Here is a 25,681-nt window from a genome sequence, read left to right on the forward strand (position 1 = left end):
AGGATTACTCCATACTTTCAGCATCAGGAAGGGAGACCGTAACCAGGGAAGAAGTCTCAAAGATGCCTCATCTATTTGCATCAGGTCATCTACTTCCTTCTGGACCATGATTGCTGCATTAGTATCATGAATCGATATTTGCCTCTTAGGAGTGAGAAGAGATGTGCAATAAGAGCAACAGAAGGGAAGGCATTGAACAAGGACACAGACACAGCAAGAGAACAAGAACACAATTAAATAAATCACCTTTTCAAGGATCCAACCTCAGCTGCCAAAAAGAAACCAACTCCAGTTCCCACATTCCATTCCTTTAACATTTTCTAAGATGTCTAAAATGTGTTGGGTGATATTCCTTTCCATATTTGTGATCCCGACTACACACTGGTCTGTAGTTTACATCCAAAATATTCTCTAGCCCTCTCGACCCTAGCCATAGCAGTTCCACCATATGTAATTATGGAGGAGAGAATGTACCCAAAAGTAATACCATTGCTATAATTATTGACTTCTAGATCTGTCACTCCTTCACAGAACTCCCTGGTCAATGTCCTTTTCACCCAACTTACTTTTGGCTTCGCATGTTTGCTAGGCACACCCAAATCCAGCACCATTCCAAGTGCCACATTATGTGTACCATTATGGAGATTTGGGTAAGTCCCATTAGACAAAAAGACCGATTTATGCACATCCTGGATTGTTTTATCATAATCCACAACTGAATACCTGGAATTCCTCCTGAAAGTATTGGGGTCCTTTGGATCTACCAAAGAGTATTTGCCCTTACGCAAAACTATCCCTGAACAATTGACATACAATATGAGGTCAGTAAAATTGACAATTGGACAACATGCAGGGTAATAACCAGCTTCTCGGAGAATTGTCAACTCCTTGTAATGCCAACCCACCAGAGTTACATTCTGTTTTTCCATATAGAAATTGTCGCAATAAGTGTTGTTGTCACACCCTGCATAACCCATGCCTTGTGGCTTTCTATGCTGTAGACAAGGACCCGGATAGCCAAACCCAAATACTCCTTGCACGTCTACAAAATCAGGGGGCCGAGTATAAGTATAATTGACAATTGACAAGGAATATGCTGTCCATAGACTAGTAACAGATTCAGTAGGGTACCAAGCAGTACCTTCTCCAAAGAATCTCTTGTGTGTATCTAAAAATATGTTACTTGGGGCTGACCTTTACTTTCAGACTTGGGGAACAACCCTATTATTACCATGTCAAGGTACACTTAGATCACTTTCGAAAACCCATGATACACCACACAATATGATCAGTAATAAAATCAGATGAGCAATACTTGTTGACTTTTGTTGACGAGTCCACACTGCATTGTGCTGGGCAGCCAGAAACACTAGCTGCTCTTCCTCAGCAACCACACTACCAAAGGGATGCATAACGAATGATGGAAAATAAAAGGGGGGCAAGGTGTAAAGAAATACACAAGTTCCCAGTGTCCGTCAGAGCATTTGGTACAGGCTCCTATTGTTCATCAATACGTTGGCACTCTTGAGCACCGGCGGTGGAGCTTGCTCCGTCCTAAGCTCATAACCCACGTCGAGCAGGACAATGTACCCCCAAGGGATACTTTGATCAATCCTGTCCAATGTTCAAACAGTGCACAAAACTCTCATCACCCTAAACTAACTCCGTTGGTAATATAGCAAAGTTCAGTCTGACTTATACAATCAATCCCTCTCTAATCTTTCTTTTCTTTTGGTGCACCGTCTCGCAGCCGAGGGCATAGATTGTACCTAGTGGCTCCAAGCACAGAGGGATCAAAGAAAAGAGGCTCCTCAATAGCTCGTATTTCAGGAGGAACAGCTGCATTCAGTATATCATAATTTTCCTTGTTCGTTTGCATCCATGTCAGCTTGGCATCGCTAAAGGGGACAAACTGAGGCATCGTCTCACACTCATAGTCCCCTATTCCATCCTTCACCCACTGGTCGTAGGGCTGGGGCAAAGGAATCCTGCAACAATGAGTTGCATGAATCCAGTTCTTAAGGCCATCGAACTTCACTGCTGTACGAGTTGCTAGCAGGACCCACTCCGGTCCCCTCCAAACTTTCCTTCTGGTGGAAATTTCGGATTAAGATATAGTCACCAGGCAATATCTCATGGCGGGGTCCTTCTGGCATCGAAGGCAGGGTATCCCGGACCTGTTGGTGAATAGAATGTAAACTTATGGTTAACTGGCCAAGATAGTCAATCAACAACGGGTACTCAATATCAGTAAAACATCACGGTCGCGAGACGCCCCAGACATTAGCCGGGTGTCCAAACACGAGCTCAAAAGGTGACAATCCTGACCTAGAATGTGCTGTTGTTCTGGTTGACAAAAGAGCTAAAGGTAAATCATCTGGCCACTTTAACCCTGTGGTCTCCTGAATTTCTGCCAGTTTGAGCTTGAGAGTACTCCTCAACCAAACCTGCTGACTGTGGATGATTGGCAGCAGGAAACGTTTGCTTTATGTGTAAACCATCACAAAGCAAATGAATCACTTTTGCATTAAAATGACTTCCGTTATCACTCCAGATCAAACAGGGCAAGTCGAAACGAGGAAAGGAGTACCTTTGCAGTTGTAATGGCTGTATTGCCTTTTGTGGGATAAGCCTCAACCCATTTACTAAATGTGAAGACTACTTCAATTTACTGCATCTCTCTAACTCAAGATAGTCCATCTGAAGGACCTCAAAAGGAAAAGTGGATGGTGCAAAATTACCAGGCTGTGTAGGGGTACCCTTTCCATGATATTGCATCATGCACACCATACAGTACTTCACTATATGCGCAGCTGTCTTTGGAATATTGTTATTCTGCCATATAGGGTCTAACAAGTTGCAAATACCCTTAGCGCTAATGTGGGCTGGGCCATAGGCCATCGTGACTACAGGAAGAACATATGCATCTGGCAACATCCATCTCTGCTTTCCTGACTTATTAATCAGAAATCCCTCATTGTTCAATTGTGCTGCACTTTCCTGCCACACTGCTAACTCTTCTATTGTGGCTTTGCTTTGTATCTCTTTTACATTCTCAAATGTGTCTTCAAACATGACAACTTCAGGCACCCACCTAGCCGGGCTTGCGACAAACATTATTTTCATTTTTGTCAGAGCTGTTTCCTTAGCTGTCTGATCCACAGAAGCATTTCCCCTACCTACATCGTCAGTGACCTTCCGGTGGGCGCTACACTTCACTATGGCCAATTTCTTAGGGAGTGTCAAAGCAGACAAAATCCTCAATATAAGGTGCCCATGTTGGATTTTGGTGTCATGCGAAGTAAGGAACCCTCTCTCAGCCCAGAGTTGCCCAAAATTATGCGCGACCCCAAAGGCATACTGGCTGTCAGTATAAATATGAAAAACCAGTCCCTCATTATTTTGCAAGCTCAAATAAGAGCAGCATGCTCAGCAGCTTGAGCCAACTGATAAGTAACTTGTGATATCTCCACTACTGTACGCAGTGTGGTAATAGCATGAGCACCAGTTGTAGTGCCATCTGGTAATTTGAAACAAGAGCCATAGACATATAGTTCCCCTTGTAGATCAGATAAGGGAACATCAGTCAAATCTACCCGTCCTTTCGTCTCTTCTTCCGTCCGGAAGTTACAATCATGTTTGTCAACTTCATCACTATCGGAAGGGAGGGATAGTAACATGACTGGATTCAGAGTAGTGGTGTCACGGTTTGCAGGTGATTGAGCAGGGACTTGCCTACAGAACGATTGTTTTCTTTGGCGTCCCTCTTGCCAGACACCAGTTCGAGTTTGTAAAATCTATAAACTTGTGAATGTTTTCCCACATCTGAGGGAGCAGTTTCCACACACATCACGGGAGGGGCACGGATCTAGCAGACCTGCCTCATCCTTGGGGTACCGTCATCCGAAGTACGGAGGAACCCAGAGTGGCACTGAATGCGACGGTCCTGAAGAAGACCGGAGTGACCTCTAAGGCACACACAGAGTGGTCGAAACATGTTGACTTTGGCAGTGGTAGGAGGGAAGCTTTGAGGTTCCTAATTATCTCTTTGAGGCTTTTTCCCATCCTTTTTCATTTTTTAAACCTGATAGGGGTATCAAGAAAAGTTTAATAAAGGTTGTGTTTTGGTTGGCACCCTTAATCAGTTTTAATCACTTTCCAAACTGCACCTTTTGTCGCACTTTTCAGTTGTGGTCACTTGGTGTTTGCACGGCTTTCACCAGTATTTGTGTTACGTTTCGTCTATGTTGAACTGTCCTGGTTGTACGTCTTGTTAAGAGGAATTTATTATTTTTCCCCCCTCCCTAATGCTCCGCCCTGTGTGTGGCTACACCAGGGCGTATTGCAAACAGGCTCGATGATGAAGAATGTCACATACACCAGTATGTGAGTGAGGGCAGTTTTTCCAAACAGAGCGATTTGCCTTATTGGGGTCCTCTCTGTTTGTATATTTTGTATGTGTAATTCACTCTATACACCCCCCATTTGCGTACATTTGAGTTTCTTGGGGGTCTGGGGTGTTAGAGTATAAACTGACTTGACCCTCGCCCCTCTTTCGTGTTTAATGGATTCAGAGTAGCACATCTTCTGATCGTGATATGTTTAGCTAACAATGTCAATTCATAGCCAGTAAGACGTGCACTTGTGAGGTGTGTGTTTGCCTTATTCAGAAGTGTACCCACAGCATGGAGTACCATGACTGTGAGGTCAGTGTCCAGCACAATTCCAGCCGATTGTCTGATTGAAGTGGCCACAGCCGCAACCGCTCTTTAACAACTCAGGAGTGCCCTCGCGACTGGATGAAGGACGGCAAAGAAATAAGCACACGGCCATTGCTTATCTCCAGATTTTGGTGTTAGGACAGAAAGTGCGCAACCAGCCATCTCATGGACGTACAACACAAACAGTTTGTTATAATTAGGGATGCCAAGTACTGGAGCAGACCAAAGTGTGGGTTTTAATTGCTCAAAAGACTGCTGACAAGCAGGCGTCCAAGGCAAGGGCTCATGCACGTCTTTCATTGTTAGTGCAAACAAGGGTTTGATTAGTACGGAATAATTAGGTATCCACTGCCGACAGTAGGAAGTGATACCTATAAAAGCACACACATCTTTCTGAGTTTGTGGAAAGGGCATTGTAACAATGGTAGTGATGCGCTCCGGGGTAAATCTCCTACACTTCTTTGACAGTAGGTGCCATAAATAGGTGACCTCCTGTCAACAATACTGAAATTTAGAAAGAGAAACCTTATGTTTATGATGAGCCAAATGTAACAACAATTTAACAGTACTATCTTTACAACCCTGCTTGGTATCAGAGGCAATAAGGAGATCTTCAACATACTGCACCAATTCATTACCTATAAGAAGTGAAAGGGAATCCAGCTAACTCTTTAAAGCCTGACTGTAAATACTTGGACTCTCAGTATAGCCCAGAGGAGCTTGACAGAATTGAAAACTTCTGCCAGCTTGTGTAAACCCAAACAAGTAGCTGCTATCTGGATGAATTGGAATACTAAAAAATCATTTTTTTAAATAAATGACGGAAAAGAATTTAGCAGTAGAAGGACTCTTCGTCAAAAGTGTATTAATCTCTGGAACTACTAGAAACTGGGGAACCACCATTTTGCTAACTTCACGCAAATAAATCACAAAACAATAAACATCTTCATGATCATCAAGGGAACCTGAGGGTGTCCGGTTAAGAATTGGAAGAATGGGGCTATTAGAAATAAAGGCAGACGTTTATTCAACCACTCCTTTCTTAATCAAATCCTGGATAATGTGCAATAAAGCTTGCTCTCCTGCCTGCGGGATTTTGTACTGAGGAATACGAGGCAGAATAGTATTGTCTTTGACCTGTATTGAAACTGGTGGTATATGCAGCAGCCCTACATCTGTATCATCTGTTGCCCACAAAGTGGATGACACATCAGCAAATTCAATGGGATGAGGCGCATCCTTGGACAAACACTGTTTAACACCTACTACATCTGGGTCCATTGTCATATAAAATCCTGCCGGAGAACAATAAATTGTAGCATGCAATTTCTTCAACAAATCCAAACCCGTTAAGTTCTCACCACAATTAGATGTTAGCAAAAATGGCGACTCCACAGTGAAAGGACCAATAGTCAAGGCAAGGGGTCTTAAAATGGGGCTTGCTACCGGTACACCAGAAAAACATACTTATGGCCAGACAGAGCCGCCCCAGGGACCATGTTTAGAGAAACAGAACTTTTTGTCGCACCTGTGCCCACCCAAAATTCCTTAGTCGAACCTTGCAGTTCCGCTGTTACATAAGGACCGCGCTGGTCTACAGATATCGGAACTGTTCCCCCACTCTGTCCCTGGCTATCCTAGCTGTAAGACATTCCTATTACTTCTTCCATATCATAATCATCTTGGTAGTACTGTCCATCACGAGGGTCATCAAAATAATTATTATCAGAACGACCCTGTGAGGCTGCAGTGCTCTAAACCCTATCAGCCCCACTGGCTCCACGACCCCGTTCATGAGAACCTCATCCTCTAGGGACCGCCACCTTCTGCTACAACAGTGCCCTTCTTCCTTACAATAGGCATACTGATTCGGCCCCAACGGCGTTGTGTTCAGTTGCCTATAAGTGCGTGGATGCTGTCGGACAGGACCACCACGTCCTCTGCCATTCCCTCTAAATACTTGCTGCAACAACACCTTTGTCTTTAATTCCTTATGCTTTTTCTCTGTCCTCTCTTTCTCATTGTCCTGATGTTCATAATATTGAGCCATATTCAAAATAACAGAAAGAGAAGAGGTGAACCAAGTACTTTCAGAAGGCTGTAGACAAGTCGCAATATCGGGAAGTAAATTTGAAACAAATCTATTGACAAACAACCGAACACCTCCCTCAATAGACAGATCCTGCCCTCTGTAATCCAAAAATGAATCCTCGAACCGGGGGGGAAAATCAGACACACTCATCTTTCTTTTGTCATCAGGTCGTCAACTTATCCCAATCTACTTTCCTCTGCAGAATAAGAGAATGCATATATGTAATAATGCGGCCTGGCAATGCTAAAATCTCAGCTCTGGCTTATCACCTTGCTTTCTTTCCTGATCCAATGCTTTAATTTGATCCCAAGTACCATCCAACTCTGGAACATGGTCTTGAGTATGGACCTGCCTCCAAATATCAACCGGAACAAGAAGACCAAAAAACATTTTAATATCAGCAAGAGTCATTACCATCAAAGTAGCGGCTCCTGTTAATTCTTTATAATAAGCAGTAGGATTTTTCCTTGGATCGGGCAAATGAGTCTTAAGGGACAAAACCTCACTTCTTTTCCACGGAATATTGCCCCATTGTTCTTAAAACCGGGCCGCCAAACCGGCTCAAATAACATTACAGTGCTGATCCGTTAACTCCGTATCTCTGGGTGATATATGGGATGAACCTCTCGAATCGGAAACTGAGACACTGTAGTAGGACTCTTATCATGCAAACTGCCCCTATAGGCAACCAATGTGGTAATGTTTCCAAAATCTTGATATGGGTCCATACCATTAGTATACACATGGTCTTTAATATCAATTAAAATTTGTGGTGCAGCATCCCCAAAGTGTTGCTGCCAAAGACCAATTAACACAGAGGACATATGCTTAAGAGAATGCTGTTGATTAGGAGGCTCATAATCTTTAATCAGACTCCAAACATCCCTCACACTATAAATTGAATTACGACCCCACTGCACGGCCTGATTAGCTACTACCTTCTTCTCTTTATCCCCCACCGCAGACCGTACAAAAGGGCCTATACGCTCATTAAATTTTTTCAAATCCTTATCCACAACTTGCGTCTCAATACTTGCAAATGTCGGGGGGTGAAGAACCATAGAAGTAGAAGCAACAGAAGTAACAGGCACAATCGTCGCTGGAAGTTTCCTCACAGGAGAAAGAGCCGGAGACAGGGATGCTGAGACAATAGGTGTGGCCGAGGTGCTAACAGTCATAGTTGCCAAAGACGGCGAAGACACTGAAGGAGGAGGAGGAGCAGAAAGCACATCCGTCAAAATAACAGCAGTAGATTTAGGGAGAATAGAAACAGGCGACTGTGATGGCACGGGGACAGTGGGATATATTTTTTGCTGAGAATATTGGGGCGGGGGTCAGGTATCTAACAATTCTTCCACAAAGGTATCATTTTCTTCCTGAGCCAAATACGATTCATCAACATGCAATTAAAACATCCTATCATCTCATTCAACCCCCTTTTCCTGTTTTTCTCTATCGTATGCTACAGCTTTCTGAGTCAGCGTCTGCATCTTCCCTTTTCGTGCCTCCTTCTCCATCTTCAATTGTCTCTCCCTTGCTGCTTTCTGCCACGTTCTGAGAGAATCAAACATAGACTGTCTACTTCGTTTCTTGAACAACTGTTCCAGTAAATACCCAATCTTTTGTTCATCAAAAGTGCCCGTCAATGGCCACTGAAACTCGGCATTGTAACTCGCATATTTGTGCCACAATGTACTAAACATAATAGGGACAAGAGATTCACATACATATCACAATTTGGAGTGCCTTCTGGAGGCGCCGGCAGTGCTTCTTCCAATCGATCACAAAACATCATTGTCCCTAGATGAATCATTTAGCAGCATTTGTTATTTGTGACATTTTCACAACAGTGATCATTAATTGGTTCATACAGGGAATACCTTCATAAACACTTGATTATATAAAGGGTTATTTTATTCAAAAGGCTTTTCAATACAAATCACAATCTGGCAACGGACATACCCCTGGAATTATCTATTCATTTACCCATAGTATACAAAACACCTTTTGCTTTGAATTCATATGGAAAACCAAAACACAATATTTGAAGAAATCAAACAAAACATTTCATCTGGTTTGCATTCTGTACAATCAGAATACAAATATAAGCAAAACGGTGTTTGTGCGTTGATGTTTCGGTCTCGCGTTGGTCTAAAAGATCCTTGAGACCATCTTCAGGACGGTATTGTTGCACATCAGAATATATCTTCTTTTTGAATTAAGCATATAGTTACAATTCCTCTGTCTTATTTACGCATGCAATCACTTTTTTTACGAAGAACCAGCCTTGCTTGGTCCTAACACGCCCGACTCTCAAAACCAAGCCCAATCGGACATCTGCAGAACAACAGCGACAGCGAAAAAGAAACAAATTACTGATCCCAGGCATTCTCAAAAGAAAACAATTTCACTTTTTATGCCTGGCAAACTAATTGTAAATGCTTTTATTCCAAAGACGGTCCACAGACCGTACCAAAGTCATACCAAAATGGTACCATATTCACAAAGAACAAAAACAAACTCACCTGGTATAAGCAGGTCAAGCAAACTAATTATCCACTGCCGATTCTTTAGACCAATTGGTCAAATCAAAGGGTTTCACCATTTAGGACTCCAGTCGGGATGACCGCTGGGCGAGGCACTATTCCACAGGACGGAAGGGGCAGCTGCGAGCAATCTTGCTCATCATAGAGGGATCCCTGAACTGTCAGTCCGACCCAAGATGGCCTTAACCTCTCCCCCATCCACGGAAGGGGATGGGTCACTCACCCAAAGGAGTCCCTGTTCGGGCACCAACTGAAGGAAGTGGCTCGATTAGGGTCACCCGGGTCACTCACGACCACCTCTCAGCCTTCCATACCAAATGAAGACAGTAGAGAATACAAACCAATATCTGTTTATTCAGTCACACTCAGAGTGGAGCCCAGTCGCTTAGGAGTGCTGCAGAGGGACTGACCTCAGAAAGCATAAAGATACATTATGTACATTTCAGGACCAACGAAGGCACGCCCACAATGGAATTTTCCAGGCAGATACAGCAAAAGAGTAAAGTAAAAAAATTAAGTTCCGATTCTGAGGCCGGGCACACACTATCTACTATCCAAGGTCGTTCTGCCCATGCCAGCCACTAGACAAGGGGGAGAAGGCCTCTATCTAGCTAGAAAGGTGTGCGCTAATAAGAACAATGTATTAATTAGTGAAGCAAAACCTAACCTTGGAGAAACAGAACCTAACGGAGGACTTTTCTTGGAAATAGCAGAGTATATGTTTAGATTCTAACACAAAACCGCGCCGGCGTAGAAAATGGCACCGGCGTAGAAAATTCCGCAGCGAATGCTAACATACATAAAACAATGCATAAACATGGATTTTCCATTCTAACACATCTGGAGTGACGAATGCAGGATATTCAGGTTATGATAATGATGTTTCAACCTCTATCCTGGGTTTGGTGAGACTGGTTCTGAGACTTCTAGGCCTCATGGCCTCCTGCATCCCGCTTCTACATCATGCTTCCTTGGCATATGCCAGCTCCGCAGTGGAACCTGAAGTTCCAGCAGACTCCGCAATCTCTCCACCTGGTCAAGATACTGAAAGGAACAGCAAATTACCTGCAATGGTGGCTCCCAAACCATGATTGGATCAGTGGTAGACCCCTCTCTTTTCCCTACCCAGAACTCAGTAAGGACAGATACAGCACTCTTGGTTTGGGGTGGCCATCAAGGAGAGGTGGAGATCAGAGAACTCTTGTCTCTGGCATAATGTCAGCTCCACAGCAACCTGTTGGATTGAGAGTGATACGCTTGGCACTGAATGCCGTCCATCCATCCATCAAGAGGAGGCTGGTTAAGGTGTTCACGAACAACAACACCGCCATGTGCTACTGCAAGAAACAGGGTTGATTGGGGTCCCGGATACTGTGCCAGGAGGCTCTGCGCCTCGGCGCATGGCTGAAACATCAGCGCATCTTCCTGGTCATGCAGCACCTGGTGGGATCTCTAAATGCCAGGACAGACAAACTAAACAGCAATGCCTCGCAGATCACAGATAAAATGATGGACAGAGTGTTGAAACTTTACAAACACTCACCCCCAGTCACAGATCTGGGGTAAGTCCTTTGTTATTTTGCTCACAACATCACCCCAGTTTGAACCCAGTCGTATGGAAATCAGTCTTGACCCTGCTCCCCATGGGAACAGTTCAGCTCAGACTACCAGTTAAGGTCCTCCCTCAACTGTAAACAAGCATCCTGGGACCTGTTTCGGGTTATTACTCCTCATCAGCCAAGCTAGCTTGAATCTGGGCATACCCTTAGCCACTTGAGGCGCACATAGCAATATCGCAAATGGCATCTTCATCCAGAGTTGATCCAAGACCTCTTCAAAGACTGGTGAGGGCCTTGGTTAGATCTCTTCACCAACACCAAGAATGCGCAATATCAGCACTTCTGCACTGAAGTTTCCAGAGCAGCTCTCAATCAGACACATTTCATCTTGAGTGGAGTTCAGGGCCCCTGTACGCCATACAATCGATACCACTTCTGCCCCAATTTCTAAAGATGATCGGAACCAACCAGACCTAAGTCATCCTTGTGGCTCCGGATTGGGTGAAGAGAGTATGGTACCCTGAGCATGAGCACTCATCCATCTGTCAGGCTGTCTCTTGGGGAGGATATCCTGTCCCAGCAACAGGAAAGTTCTACGCCCACATCTGCACAATTTCCACCTGCATGCATGGAGATTAAGCAGCGACAGCTGAGAGTATTCGATCTGCCTCCTGAAGTATGTGATGTCTTGGCAGCTAGGTGTCCTTCGACAAAGACTGTATACTCCTGCCCATGGGACAAATTTGTGTCTTGGTGTGCTACCAAATCTATTATCCCTCTCTCTGCACCCTTATCTGAAGTTCTTTTGTTTGCATTGTCCCTCGCCTGGCAAGACCTTGCTTTGGGCACAGTCAAAGAGTACCTTTCAACCATCTTGGCTTTCTTGTGGTTGCCGGATCAACCCACCCTGTTTAAGTTACCCGCTGTTACCTACTTCCTGAAAGGTTTGCAACATCTTTTCCCCTCACACTTTTCATTATGCCCCAAAGAGATCTTAATTAAGTTGCGGCATGACGCCTGTACTGGTTGAACCCAGGGCAGCAGATATCGGCTGTATAGGAGAGGGACATGGGCCGGATATAGAAAAGACAAGGTGCGAGTTACAAAGGGCGCGCCAGGGGGGAGTGGAGCAGGGGGGCGAGGCATTGAGAATTATCTCATGGAATATAGCTGGTCTGGCTGGAAAATTTGATAACAAAGAGTGGCTCGACTATATCAGGAAATTCCATGTAATCTGTCTGCAGGAGACTTGGGCTTCGGAGAATAACTTCCACTTGCAAGGGTATAAGTGTTTTTTTGTACCTGCCCAAAAATCTAGACCAGGGAGAGCCATGGGAGGATTATCTATTTATATAGACTTGGGTCTCCCGGGCAGTTGCTCCTGCCCAGACTGGAACTCCCACAGGATCCAGGCAGTTAGGTTCTCAGGGAAGGGGCTTAGATTTGTAGTTTTTAATATCTACAATAATGAGACAGCGGGAACCCACACCCCTCTTGTCGCTGAATTGGATCACAGGTTAGGTCAGGAAACAACGGGCCAAAAAAAAGGGCAGACACATGCAATGACGGTTATGGGAGACTACAATTGCCATCTGTGCCCGGCACTGGTTCAAAAAAACCCAGACTGGTCCCAGTGCCCTATGGAGAAGGGGCCTCACTTTTCCCATACGCCGACAGGGCTAGCTTTCAGTACGCTCCGGCTCAAGTATGACCTTGAGCATACTATTAACATGATGGGGACGCAGGCGGATGGCACACTTCCACCTACATTTAAGGGCAGAGGGTGCTCATCCTTTATAGACTATATCCTGGTCTCAAGATCTCTGATAAACAAGATAACTAGTGCAGGGATTGAATGGAGTGGCTTCAGTGACCATAACCCTCTCGTCTTGGAGCTGTTGTATAGGGTGGGCCCAAGAAATAGAGCCCAACACACATGCATTGAGAGGGCAACAGATCAAGGCAGGAGACTAAAGTGGTCCAAAATTGACGGGGAAAAGTTTTACAAGGACCTGGTTGACGTCGGCAACTTGGCCATCAATGACTGTTTAGATACAGAGGTTCATGGTCTGAGGCTTCTGGAGGCATTCGATCAGATCGCCAAGTTGGTCGACGGTCTACTAAAGACTTGTGTGCCCTTAAAGAACCACGGGAATCCCCGATGGTTCGATAAAGACTGCTCCAAAGCTTTGAGGGAGCTGAAAAGCTGCCTTAAATCTAAACCAAGGGTCCACCATAAAGTGAAGGCGTGCAGAGAAAATTATAAAAAAGAGATTAAGAGGAGGAAATTAGTCTTACAGGCAGAGGCGTGGGCAGATTTAAGAGAAGTTGGGGAAAGAAAGGATCTAGCAGGTTTCTGGAGGATTATTAATAACCCAACTTTCCAGGAAAAAGACACCCCGGAGATAGGGGTTAATATCCTCCCAGAACAGTGGGTTACCCACTATAGGAGCTTGTATAACCACGAGCCTGGCACCACTGTAGAGTTATCTGCTATCCCAACTCAGGCTCCACTGGTCGAATTCACTATCAAGGAGATCATTGCAGGGATTGAAGGTTTGACTAAAAATAAAGCCCCAGGGCCTGACGGAATTCCCCCAGACCTGTTTCTGAGTAACACTGAAGTCTGGGCCCCTTTAATGACAAGGGTCATTAATACTGCTATTACCTGCGGCCTGCCTCCGTCCTGGTCAAAAGCGGTAATTGTGCCGATTTTTAAGAAGGGCAATAGGGATGACCCCAAGTGTTATCGGCCAATTTCCCTGATTGATGTCTCAGCAAAACTTTTGGGAAGGGCAATTCTTAACAGACTGTCCGAGTGGACCGAAGAAAATAACACCTTCTCGGACACCCAATACGGATTTAGGAGAGGGAGGTCAACTAGTGACCAATGCCTGAACCTTTATATGCTGACTGCCAAATATACCATGGCTAGTGATGAACCCATTTATATGGGTTTCATGGATTTGGCAGCAGCATTTGATCACGTCAACAGGGAGAAATTGTGGGGCATGATGTTCAGCATGGGGATCGAGAGTGGCCTAATTGCCATTTTGAGGGAATTGCACAGTGACACTACGGCTAAGGTCCGTTACAACAGGGAGGGGGGATTGACTAACTCATTCCCCTGTATGAGCGGTGTTCGGCAAGGCTGCATCCTTGCCCCTTTTTTGTTTTCCCTGTATATTAATAATTTGGAGCAGTTTTTGTTGGGTTTAAAGGTTGATTGTCCAAGGGTCGGGTCGCGTCATATCCCTGTTCTGCTTTACGCAGATGACGCAGTGCTGATTGCACGTACACCCAGGAGCTTACAAATCCTGATCGATGGATTTGTTAAGTTCATGGGCGCCCTGGACCTTTTTGTTAATTTGGGTAAATCCTATGTGCTCCGGGCGGGGAAAAAATCTACTTCCAAATTTACTTACACAATAGGGAGTCACATTGTAGAAGAGGTCAAAACATTTCCCTATCTTGGTGTAATATTCGATAGTGCCTTACAGTTTGATTCCTTTGGTGGAGGAGCGTTGTGGTAAAATGATTGCATCTAACGGGGCGATAGCTAGCTATGGCAGGAGGCTAGGAAGATGGTCCCCGGAACAGGTGATGAACTTGTACAGCTCTGTATCATGCTCCAAAGTTATTTATGGGGCTGAAGTATGGGGCTTTGTTAATACCACAAGAATCCAACGGGAAGAAAACAAATATCTGAAATCAATCCTGAGGGTACCTCAAAGTACCGCTGGATTGATTGCCCACAGGGAGTTAGGGAGGCCCTATATAGAAGACCTGGTAAAATTGAGGCCCATAATAGCCTGGTTAGAAATCTGGGTCAATCCTGATGCGTCACTCAGTAGAGAAATCTTATCGGATTGTTTGGAGAGGGACAAATGTATGCGCATCCCCTGGTTCCGCTATGTGAAGAACACTTTAGAGGAAATAGGTTTTGGGAACCTCTTTACTAACCCTGCATTAATTGTAGCCCAGAATAAGTTGCAAGTTGGGAAAATTTTTCTAGAGCGGAAAACCCTATGCAGAGCTGAGGCGGAAGGGTGTAAAAAGACAGTGAGGGACCATAACCTAGTGAAGAGTGCGGAGGGTATGGAACCATACTTGTACCTCATGTATAACGCACAGGACAGGTTCTTGTTGAGCCGTTTCAGGCTGAACCTACTCCCATATATGTTGGCATCACCAGTAGGATTTGCTACATCAATCGAACAGAAGGGGCCCTGCGGCTGCGACAACAGGTCTCCGCAGGACTCCCTCCATTTTATTTTACTTTGTCCCTTTTACACAATGCCCAGACGTAGATTTCTTGTAACCCTCTTAAAAAAAACAAAATTGTCCCATGCTAGGGAGGCACTAGTATTTTTACAGAAAGCTTCGGACCCCTTAACATTATGTAGTATTATGAATTTTATTAAGGTAGCGGTCCGTGGAGAAGTGTGGCTCAGGGGTTAGAGGCAGCAGACCCGGAAGCTGAGATCGGTCCTGGACCAGGGTTCAATTCCCCGCCTCGGCAGGTCTTGGGCTAAAAATTCCACGGACTCGATAATTCTCGCCCCGGTGCCTCCTCGACTCACGGGTTCACACTCTGTGACTCTGGGCAATAGCTTGCTTAATCTCCACAACGGCCCCTCGCGGCGGGATGCCTGACTTTCACCTTGTGGATACCCTGCTATCTCACAGGGGAATACCAGGAAGGGTTCCCTAAGCAAGCGCCGGGACACCCACTGCGGGTAGCTGTGCGCTATATAAGCTCAACTACATTTACATTTACATACCAGGGGAGAAGAATGAAATGTCTTACATTTTATGCCTTTTAAATGCTATACGCTGCTTTTTCTGTTTACATTTTAGGCTCTGTTTACACTCTATACAAAGGATCTTGGATATGTTTAATGGCTTTTTACTATGTATACATGTGTGTGCTTTTATGGCGATTTTTAATCACCGAATAAAGATTCTTTGACTTGACTAGTTCTCACGTTTCTGAAGTGTTCCCCTTTTTGAACCCATGCATAGCTGCCCTGTTTGACTGCTCACCATCAAAACAGTCTTTCTTGTGGCTATTACATCTGCCTGGAGGGTTAGTGAGTTGCAAGCACTCTTGGTTACCCCCTAACTCCCGCCACCTATACCATTTGCTTCCCAGACAAGCTGGTGCATAGGACCCTGACATTCTTCCTTTGCAAGGTTGTGACACCTTTTCAATCAATCAGTCAATCAACAACTTTTAAAGCGTGCTACTTACCCGTGAGGGTCTCAAGGCACTGGGGGAGGGGGTGCTGCTACAGCTCGAAGAGCCAGGTCTTGAGGAACTTTCTGAAGGTGAGCAGGTCTTGGGTCTGCCGCAGATGGGTGGGAAGGTGTTCCAGGTCTTGGCGGCGAGGAAGGAGAAGGATCTGTCGCCGAAGGTTGTTCGTTGGATGCGTGGGACGGCGGCCAGGGCGAGACCGGCGGAACGGAGCTGGAGGGTGGGGGTGTAGAAATTGAGTCTGTTGTTCAGGTAGGCTGGTCCGGGGTTGTGGAGTGCTTTGTGTGCGTGGGTGAGGAGCTTGAAGGTGATCCTATTGCTGACGGGGAGCCAGTGAAGGTTTCTTAGGTGGGAGGTGATGTGGGTGCGGCGGGGGACGTTGAGGATCAATCGAGCGGAGGCGTTTTGGATGCTTTGTAGTTGTCGCAGGTGTTTGGCCGGGGTTCCTGCATAGAGTGCGTTGCAATAGTAAAGCCTGCTACTGACAAGGGCTTGGGTTACTGTTCTTCTTTTCTCGTCGGGATCCACTTGTAGATCCTGCGAAGCATGCGGAAGGTGTTGTAGGAGGAGAGTGAGATGGCATTGACCTGCTTTTCACGTGAGATAGAGCATCACAGTGCTGATGTTCTTTGCTCCATCTCACACTTTCAAGAAAGAGGAGAGACTCCACCACCCTCAACCCAAAAAGAATGTTATCATTCTACATTGATTCTACTAAAGACATTTGAGAGGACGATCAACTCTTTGTGAGATTTGTTGGAGTGAAGAAAGGCAAATCAGTGCAAAAGAGAGCCATTTCCAGATGAATTGCCTTCTGAATCAAAATCTGTTATGCACTGGCCAAGAAGCAACCATCTGAGGGTTTGCGGGCTCATTTGACCAGAGCCAAGGCTGCAACTACTGCAGTAGCGTGCGGAGTACCAGTCCTGGGCATTTGTCAGGCAGCTGCATGGGCATTGCTACACACGTTTGACAAACATTTCTGCCTAGATAGTCTGGTCCAGCATGATGGGCAATTTTCCCATTTATTTCTCAAGGAATTCGTAGTGTAAATAGCCCGCAGACATACCTCCAGGGAGATATTGCTTAGGTATCTATTCTAAGGTAAGGATTATGCAGCTAGAAGTCTATATCAGATGAACAAGTTACTTACCTTCAGTAACCCCTTACCTGGTAGAGACTCTAGCAGCAGATTTCTTACCGACCCTCCCATCGTCCCCGCTCTTTGAACTGTGGTTACCATTAAAAGAAATCCTCGAGAACCTCATTTGGGCACTCTGGTCACAATACTTCTGTATGACACCGTGCTCCTGGCAGGGGAAATAGCCACAAAACTGAGGTCAGTGTGCTGGGGTGACAACTATTTAGGCAACGCACATGTCACTTCCAGTGCGGCCAAAGAGGACATGCAGAGTTGAATGACGCCACCTACAGACACTCAATAGGGTTGCTCAGAAATCTTTCCAGATCCAGTCTGATGCCTGGTAAATATTTTAAGGTAAGTAATCAGTGGCTAGAAGGAGCCTTTACCTGATAAGATGTTACAAAAGGTAAGTTCCATGTTCATCACAGGAAGAAGATAATACTCCTACACATATACACCTCAAAAAAACATGAATGAAAATTGGACCCTCAGAGCTTTTTGATGACTGTGGGTGAACTTTACTGAAAGATATTCACTGGGATAAGAAAGCCTTTTATGAAGGGAATGCTATTTTGAGAAAAGAAATAGAAATTCTGTGCCCACAGTCAGATCTCACAATTTAAATAAAACCTGTATGCGAATGGAACCGTACTTAGTTTGGGAATCTTTTTCATATGAACAGAACCTCTTTGAAAGGCTTAGAACACTTACCATGTAATCCTTCTGTTATGGCTGGACTTTCTCTGAGATTTCAACTTAATGCCCTGGAATTTACAAATGGTTATGTTTTTCTCTATATCTTCTAACTGCCCAAATGAAGTTTCTTCACATATTTTGTGAAGGAAATATTTAAGATGTTGTATCTAAGCTCTTCTTTTCGCTTTACACCAACCTCTCCTTTTCCATCCTATATTTACTACTGAAATGTGTGCAGAAATCCCCACAACCAGCCTGGAAATCTCCGCACAGAAAAAATAGGAGAGACAGAGTTGAAGATTTCTGGCCTTAGGTTTGGGTTTACATTTTGTAGTACATAAAGTAGTGCTACTGAAGTACTACTTTACATACTTCAAAATACCTTTTGGGCAGTGCATCCAAAAGGTTTATGTTGATGACACTACTCCTCTACCCATCCTTCCCAAAACAGTGATTCTTGGATCTACTTGATCCTTCTTTCGTTTCCAGCTGCATGTGCAGTAACATGTCTAATGTGATGTTCCCCTCAGGAAAGCAGAAAGGTTTCAGTTCCAGTGCTCCCTCTGAACTCAGCAGAAATAGTGAAGCACTGCAGATCATTACTAGAGATCCCAGTAAAGTCAGAAGAAAAGGCAGCTTCCAACTGATCCTTACTAGATGTTCTTCTAAAGTTAGTAGAAGGGTTAGTATCATATCGGTTTGCCCAGTGCTCTCATAAGTGTTCCTTTTCGCTCCCATATTGTAAAGTTTGAATCATTCCCCTACCAAGAAATCAGTCTTGCAGAGAAAAAAAGGTGTCTATTCTTTATTCTGTACCCATTGCCTTCAATAATATAACTAATAAAAGATGATGTTCTCCTGTGGGAAGAAATGAGCTGTGTCTCAATAGCATGATAACTAGCAGAAGAAGCTGTATAATCTTTGTCATTTTAATAGTTTAGCAGACAGCTTTTCCCCAAAATGAAGCTCAAGTTTTTTTCTCCTGAATGCACTATACATATATGCCAGCAATCTGGATGGAGGGTCCCAGGGCACGCAGAGTACTGGGCCCCAATTGTAGCATCTGAGGTTTTGCGCCACTGGTGTCCTGTTGCCTTGTACTGCAGAAACCCTGGCCATAACCAAATTAAAACCTTTTAGCACATTAGCTTCAGTGTAATGGGGCAATACAGCCCAATGCTTACTGAGTAGAGGTGCTGTGGGTTGCAGATCTTTACTAAGTAACTAACCCCACTATCAAATAAACTCTCATCCAGTCAGTGCCTTCTCTTGTAAAAATGGAAAGTACTTTATTTAAACACCCTAACATGCCCAACCAGAAGGCTAGTAGGGAAAAAGTGAGAAAAGGAAAGGGTGGACTGTTTTCCCATTTTGGCAAAGTGCCCCATCTTGGCCACCATACAGTATTTCTGCCACCAGTGGGGCACAATGGGTACATACCCCCACTTTCCCTGTCTATATAACTGCACCCATAGAAATTTTAATTTCCTCCCACATGCCATGCAGAATGGCTGTAGTTTTCAAGCTCTAGGTCAGCCATCAACTTGGAAACCCTACCTATGGTGGCCATTTCTGACATCTAGCAACCCAGGGGAATCCAAGGTGGTGTTCCTTGTGTGGATCCTAGCACTTTTTCTTACCAATAATGCCCTATGAACATCAAATCCTAGGGCAGAGCGCTGTTTTTTTCTATATTCATCTGACAGAAATCTCTGGCACCTCCAGCCAATTCTGAAGTCTTACCACCATGTATTTTCACACTTATTCTGACTGAAACGCTGGTCCTGTGTATGCATGGACCTAAGGAATGTCATTGAGAGGGACATAATTGTAACCATCTAAAGACATCATTGATACCACATTGACTTCACACTTCTAAAGTTTTACCAGTCCCTTTCATGGGTGATTGGCCCGAGCACATAAGTGAGGTATTGTTTTATCAAGAGAGGTGTGGGAATACTGGATAGTGGGGCATGTGTGAATCCCTGCAGATTCTGAACTTTTCCTTTTGGAAAAGTAAAAAGAATCTGTAATTTTAGCCAAAGTTTGATGTTTCATGGCATTCTGAGTAACAAAAAGTGGAGGCAGTCATGCAATCAAGACCACCTTGAACTCCCGGAGGTGCCTAGTCTTCAGCTGTGTCACGGTTGGAAGGTTTCCTTGGGGGTTGGCTGTCCCAGGGTCCAAATACCGCAGCTACACACAGTGCTAGAAAGACAGAAATTTGAAGGAAAAATGTTGATGTCTTCACATTGCATTTGGGAGTCTTTCCTGTTATGTATGATTGGCCCAGCTACAAAAGTGGGGTGTCATTTTTGTAGGGAGAAGTGCAGGAATGCTAGGTGGTAGAGCTTTCATGGATTTCCACAGATGCCACAACTTTTCCCAGTCAGAAACGTGAAGAAAATGTGTCATCTGCCAAAGTTTGATCTTTACAGGGCATTAGATTAGCTCATCCACACATGTGGGGTACCGTTTTAATCAGGAAATGTTAGAATTTGTATCTATTGAATTTCAGTCCATTGCTGGCTTCCAAATGTAAGTTAGTATGGAAGAAAGAACACATTTGCAAACAATAACATGGTATTATGAGTAGCCAAAAATTCAGTCATGCATATAACCACTATTTCCAGTGACTGGGGGAGAATGTTTTGATTTGTTCTGCATTCCGTCCATCAATTGTGTGTCTTTTACTTCTGTGATTGAAATCAGATATATAATACAGCAAGTAAGATTATGCCTGTAATAAGCTAGGACTATTGGCTTTGTCAATGGCTGTTAGTTGCATAAGATACATAAGCCAAAATTATGGCTTTGTTGCATGTAATAGTGGAAATGTTTCTGTTCTGAAATAATGAGTCTGTAAAAGAACTATAACGAGTCACTTTGAAGTTACCTCAAAGGCAGTGAAGGGTGGCATTAATGCAGAGTTAATATTTTTTTTCACCCTGATGGTGAGGGTAAAAATGGAGAGCCTGATAGAGACCCGTTTCCGCACCTGCTTTTCAGAACTGCCGGTGCTGAGCACCAACAAGACCTGGCCAACTTAAAGCCCTGACTATTTCTAAACTCAGGTTCTTCGGCACAATTAAAACATGCATTAATCGCCTTCACATCCATTTTTGATTCACTATACTTTACCCTATACAAATCAGCATGGCTGGTATGGTGATTGTAAGCTGCATTAAGCAGCTGGTGGCCCTAGCTCCCCAGGACTTACCTTGGACCAATCCTCCGACTGGTCAAAGCCCCCTCGAGCCTGGCTCTAGCACCTCGAGGCTCCCGCCTCGCTCCTCTGTGTCTCACTCTCTCTCTCTCTCTCTTAACTGTACGTTAAGCTGTAATTCAGCGTGCGTGGCCAGGTTCTGAGAAAATGTAGGTTGTATTTATTTTAAATATGTGGCGGGACTTCTCTGGCAAATCAGCAATACATTTAATGAGACACTTTCCAGAATGAGACTCGCATTGTTTGTCGTTTAATTCACTCTACGTTCTTCAGGTACCATGTTCACTGGGCTTGCTACCATCCTTCAACTACCCTTTTTTATTTTTTATTTTCCTTTGTAATGCTGTACAGCAAAACACATTTGATTAATAATTTCTCTTTCCCTGTTTTAGTTACCACTACTAAATGAGGGATACATTATAGCAGTCTGTTATACAGTAATTTCTTAGGCCCGCTCATGTGTGCAGTGCTGAACATATGAGTGGAAATTATATTCACAGACATGCTCTTTATGACTCTTTAACTGAGTGTCCACTATGAAATATCCATAAAATAATCAAGAACATGAATATGTGAACATGTCCGGTAGTAAACCAATATGTTAATATACTGGAAGTTTTGACTCATCATAAAGTAGCCCAGACGGTTAATAAGCCGGCTGCAAAGCACATGTACCATACAGATCACAGAAGTGCATATGTTGTGAATAGTTCAGTGGGTTACTGCTATTGTGGGCGAGAGCCTTTTGCTAATTGCAATTTATAACTTAAAATCCTAATATAGAAGACGGGGCTATTAAATGCAATGAACGAGCTGTGTAGAAACTAATGGTATATGTTAGAGCATTATGATTTTTTCCCAGTGTTTCATTATCCTAATGTAGCAAAAAGGATTCATTTGGGTAGAAATCAATTCTTATTAGCAAAGACAACCCCCAGCCATGGTGGTACGTTTTAAATTCAGAGTTCTGCTTCTCTAGCTCAAGCACTATGCTGCCTACCTGTATGGATGGCATCTGACTCCTATGCCTTCTTATGTAACATTTCCTATACTCTGATTTACACGTGTGATTCATTGTCTCTGTGTAATGTGTGTGTGGTGTAAACTGCTCTGTCGTCCTACACTGGTAGGAGTAGCGCTATAAAACAAAAGAAAAGCATGTGATAGAGACTGCTTATGGAGACTTGAGAGTCAATGTTAGGGGGTGGTAGTGAGGGAATTCATGGCGGAGGTCTGGGTGCTCCACAGACATTGTCTCACCGGGATAAAGCTGGCCCTGGCTATCCATGATTCATATAACAACTCGCCTAATGATGCATGAAGGTCTTTGCGCAGGGCGACCGTCATCGTTTACCAATCACTCCTGTTGATAAGAGAAAGTTTGTGCATAGATTTGGAAAGTTTGTGTTGTCACTGATCTCAGTGTTCAAGGTGAGCAATATGACTTTGCACTTTTCCATGCTAAATGATCACAGGAGCCCCTGCCTCACCCCACCCACACAGTTTATTTCCCTCTTCACACTTTTAGTAGGCTGCGGTGAGTAATAAAGACACTTCAAATACAATTCAAAATACTACTGTTCCTCTACAACAACTCAGCCCTTGTCTTTATGTGTGCAAATACACAACTTATGTCCTTCCTCACTAAAGAAGTAATAACACTTTTACGGAGTTTCAGTAACTTATATTGCACAACTGCTCACCAAGATAAAACTTACAACAAAAAACGTATTATGAATCACATAGGCAAAACGAAATGCATTTACCATAGCTTGTTGTGTTATGTGTTGTCTTAAAGATGAAAACCACAGGCAGAAAAGAGGGTGTTCAATATAAAGAAGAAAGAGTTGGTTACTTAAATGTCCCTAGTGATGTTAGGGACACTTCTCGTTTTAAAGGCTTTGAGGAAAAGCATCTACCTTTAAGCCACAGACTCATGGTATTATGCCGACATATGTAACTGTATCTGATTCAAAAATTGACGTCTAATGAAAGATTTTTTTTTTTCACCAGGTGGATGCACATGGAAACATTCTTCTAGCAACACTAGAGATCCATAATGAGGTGGCGGGAAATGAAATTACAACGAGCACCACGGAGGCTAGAAATTCAACGACATCCTTTGATAACTCAGGACTCCAGTGCAGAAAGCAGAGCATGGCTAGAGACAACCATGGGCACCGCCCATTGGAAAGGACTGTCCCTCACAGCAAGAAAAACCACCTGAGGCGGCGATCGTCACAATTAAAAATTAAAATCCCCGACCTGACTGACGTGAATTCTATAGACCGGTGGTCGCGGCTCATATTTCCAATCACCTTCTCTCTCTTCAACCTAATATACTGGCTGTACTACGTTAACTGATTGGACTCTGTTATCAACAGTTACAGTACTCAAGCACCTGCCTGTCAAATGTGTGTGTGCACTGATATTATACAAATACTTTACGATTCAGTCAACAAGGACATTTTAACTGAGCCACTTGTTCACATGAAAGTCCTTCTTGCATTTAACAGCAAAAGTGATCTACATGAAACCTTACGCCCATGGAATCGGAGTTTCTGCGTTACATGCAGGTGAATCAGGAAGCCATTTTGACTGTCAACTTATGGACCATAGCGTTGCAGCTATGGGCTTGAATCAGTACATGTGAACACTTCAATGAAATGTACCAACTGTAATACCGAGTTAAAGGGACAGTCGTTAAACAGAACATCCTTTTAAATGCCAACCTTTTTTTATTGAATGACACATATTTATTTGACAGATGTTCCCTTACCTAATTGTTGTGATTATAGTATTCATGCCCACAAACCATTTCTCAGCTATTTTTATGCCCACGATTAGGAAATTCCTATGCACAGGGTCGCACTAATAAGTTATTAGAGATACCTTTTTTATATAATCTTTTTAAACCGCCCATCACTGGTCATTCAGCCTTTAATGTAGTCTGATTTGATTTGAGAGTATTCTAATATAGGACTGAATCCCGTTCTATATTGTTTAGCACATATTACTTTCACCACTCAGGCAGTCTCCAAGTTCTGAACTGGTTTCCGGTTGTAAACACTAGGACCAGGCTCTGCCATCGGCTGGGACAATGAAGCTTTATCTCATTCAGTGAATGTAGAAGTATTCAGTCAAGTAGAAGAAATTCACAAACTTCACCAGAGTCAATGGGAGAGGCTGTGGGGAAAACATGATTTCAAAAAAGGTTCCACTTTTTTAAATGAAATCAGAAACACCTTAGTCTCAGGTTGTTAGTCAGGCTCCAATGCAGTCTATGTTTCTTTCGAATACAAATGCATTCGAGTTAAGCCGACCTACACAAAGCATTTTCTGTTAATACAATATACATTTGCATATATAGGTATACTTTACCAATATGTTTTGTGCTTGCAGTTCTGACAGCATGAATTGTCATACTTTGTGTAGTTTTCCATTTTTTATTACATACACATACAATTTTGAACAAGAACACTTTAAAAATAATTATGCAGTATTAAATTATATACGCCCATACCACTGTTTGTGGTATGCAAGCTTACATTTCAATGACAGCATCTGCAGCATGAAACTGTCATAAAGAATATATGATAGCACACACTGTATCTTCATTCAAAATGAACATGTTCTGTATTACTTTATGCAAAGGCTGTCAGTGCACAAGCAAATTGTTTGTATTTTGATCTTGCTCCATCTTCTCACAAGTAGCTAGACTTTTTAAAATGAATAGGGAGAAGCAAAGCTGTACATGTTTCTGAAACATTCGTATAATTTACTAATTAGCAAAAACAGATCTTTCTTAAACAGAGATATATTTTTTGTATGAAACATTTCTATCACAGGCAACCACGAATTCATAAGATTCATCTTCCGAATACCACCATTAACCATTTTGCACCAGTGTATATTCTGTGATTGTTTTTCACTAACCTCTTCATCTACTTGTAGTTCACATAGCATAGCATGACTCATTTAATAATGGCGTTGCCAGACCTTCAGGGTTACCCTGTGTTGAGAATGCAAACTTTAGAACTTTATGGCGACTACATTCATGTTGATTTTTATATCCTTTGTAAAGTTGCTGCACTAGAACCGAATCATTTCTGCATAGCTCATTCATGTATGTATCTCTCTGAACTGGAAATGCAGCTCATCAATCGAATGAGAGAAGAGAATGTCGATGAATGAAATTCTATTTAATTATTTAATAATAAAAAAAGAAAGAAAAGATGTTTGCGAAGATGCGTTGAATTCCTTAATTTCCTACATTTGCGGTGGCAACAAGTTGCTTGTTGAAATACATTTCTCCAGGAAATTGAGTGTCTTTCAGATTGAATGCCCCAAATATTTTTGGGAATAATAAATGAAGAAAAGTCCATCCAGGCTTTATGTGGAGAACATATATATCATTCTCATTAAGTACGTTGTTCAAGG

General features: G+C 43.4%; 1 protein-coding gene across 2 annotated transcripts in view; it reads left to right on the forward strand.

Annotated features, from left to right (window-relative positions):
• GABRB3 (gamma-aminobutyric acid type A receptor subunit beta3) overlaps positions 1–25,464 on the forward strand; it is a 968,583-nt gene extending 943,119 nt beyond the window's left edge. For both annotated transcript variants that reach the window (XM_078658235.1, XM_078658236.1), the window contains one exon: positions 23,255–25,464. In XM_078658235.1, coding sequence (XP_078514361.1) covers positions 23,255–23,605 — 351 coding nt within the window. In that variant the 3' untranslated portion in view covers positions 23,606–25,464. The remainder of the gene's footprint in view (positions 1–23,254) is intronic.
• The last annotated feature ends 217 nt before the right edge of the window (positions 25,465–25,681 follow it).

Source organism: Lissotriton helveticus, chromosome 8, assembly GCF_964261635.1.
Source record: "Lissotriton helveticus chromosome 8, aLisHel1.1, whole genome shotgun sequence".
NCBI classification, from domain to species: Eukaryota; Metazoa; Chordata; class Amphibia; order Caudata; family Salamandridae; genus Lissotriton; species Lissotriton helveticus.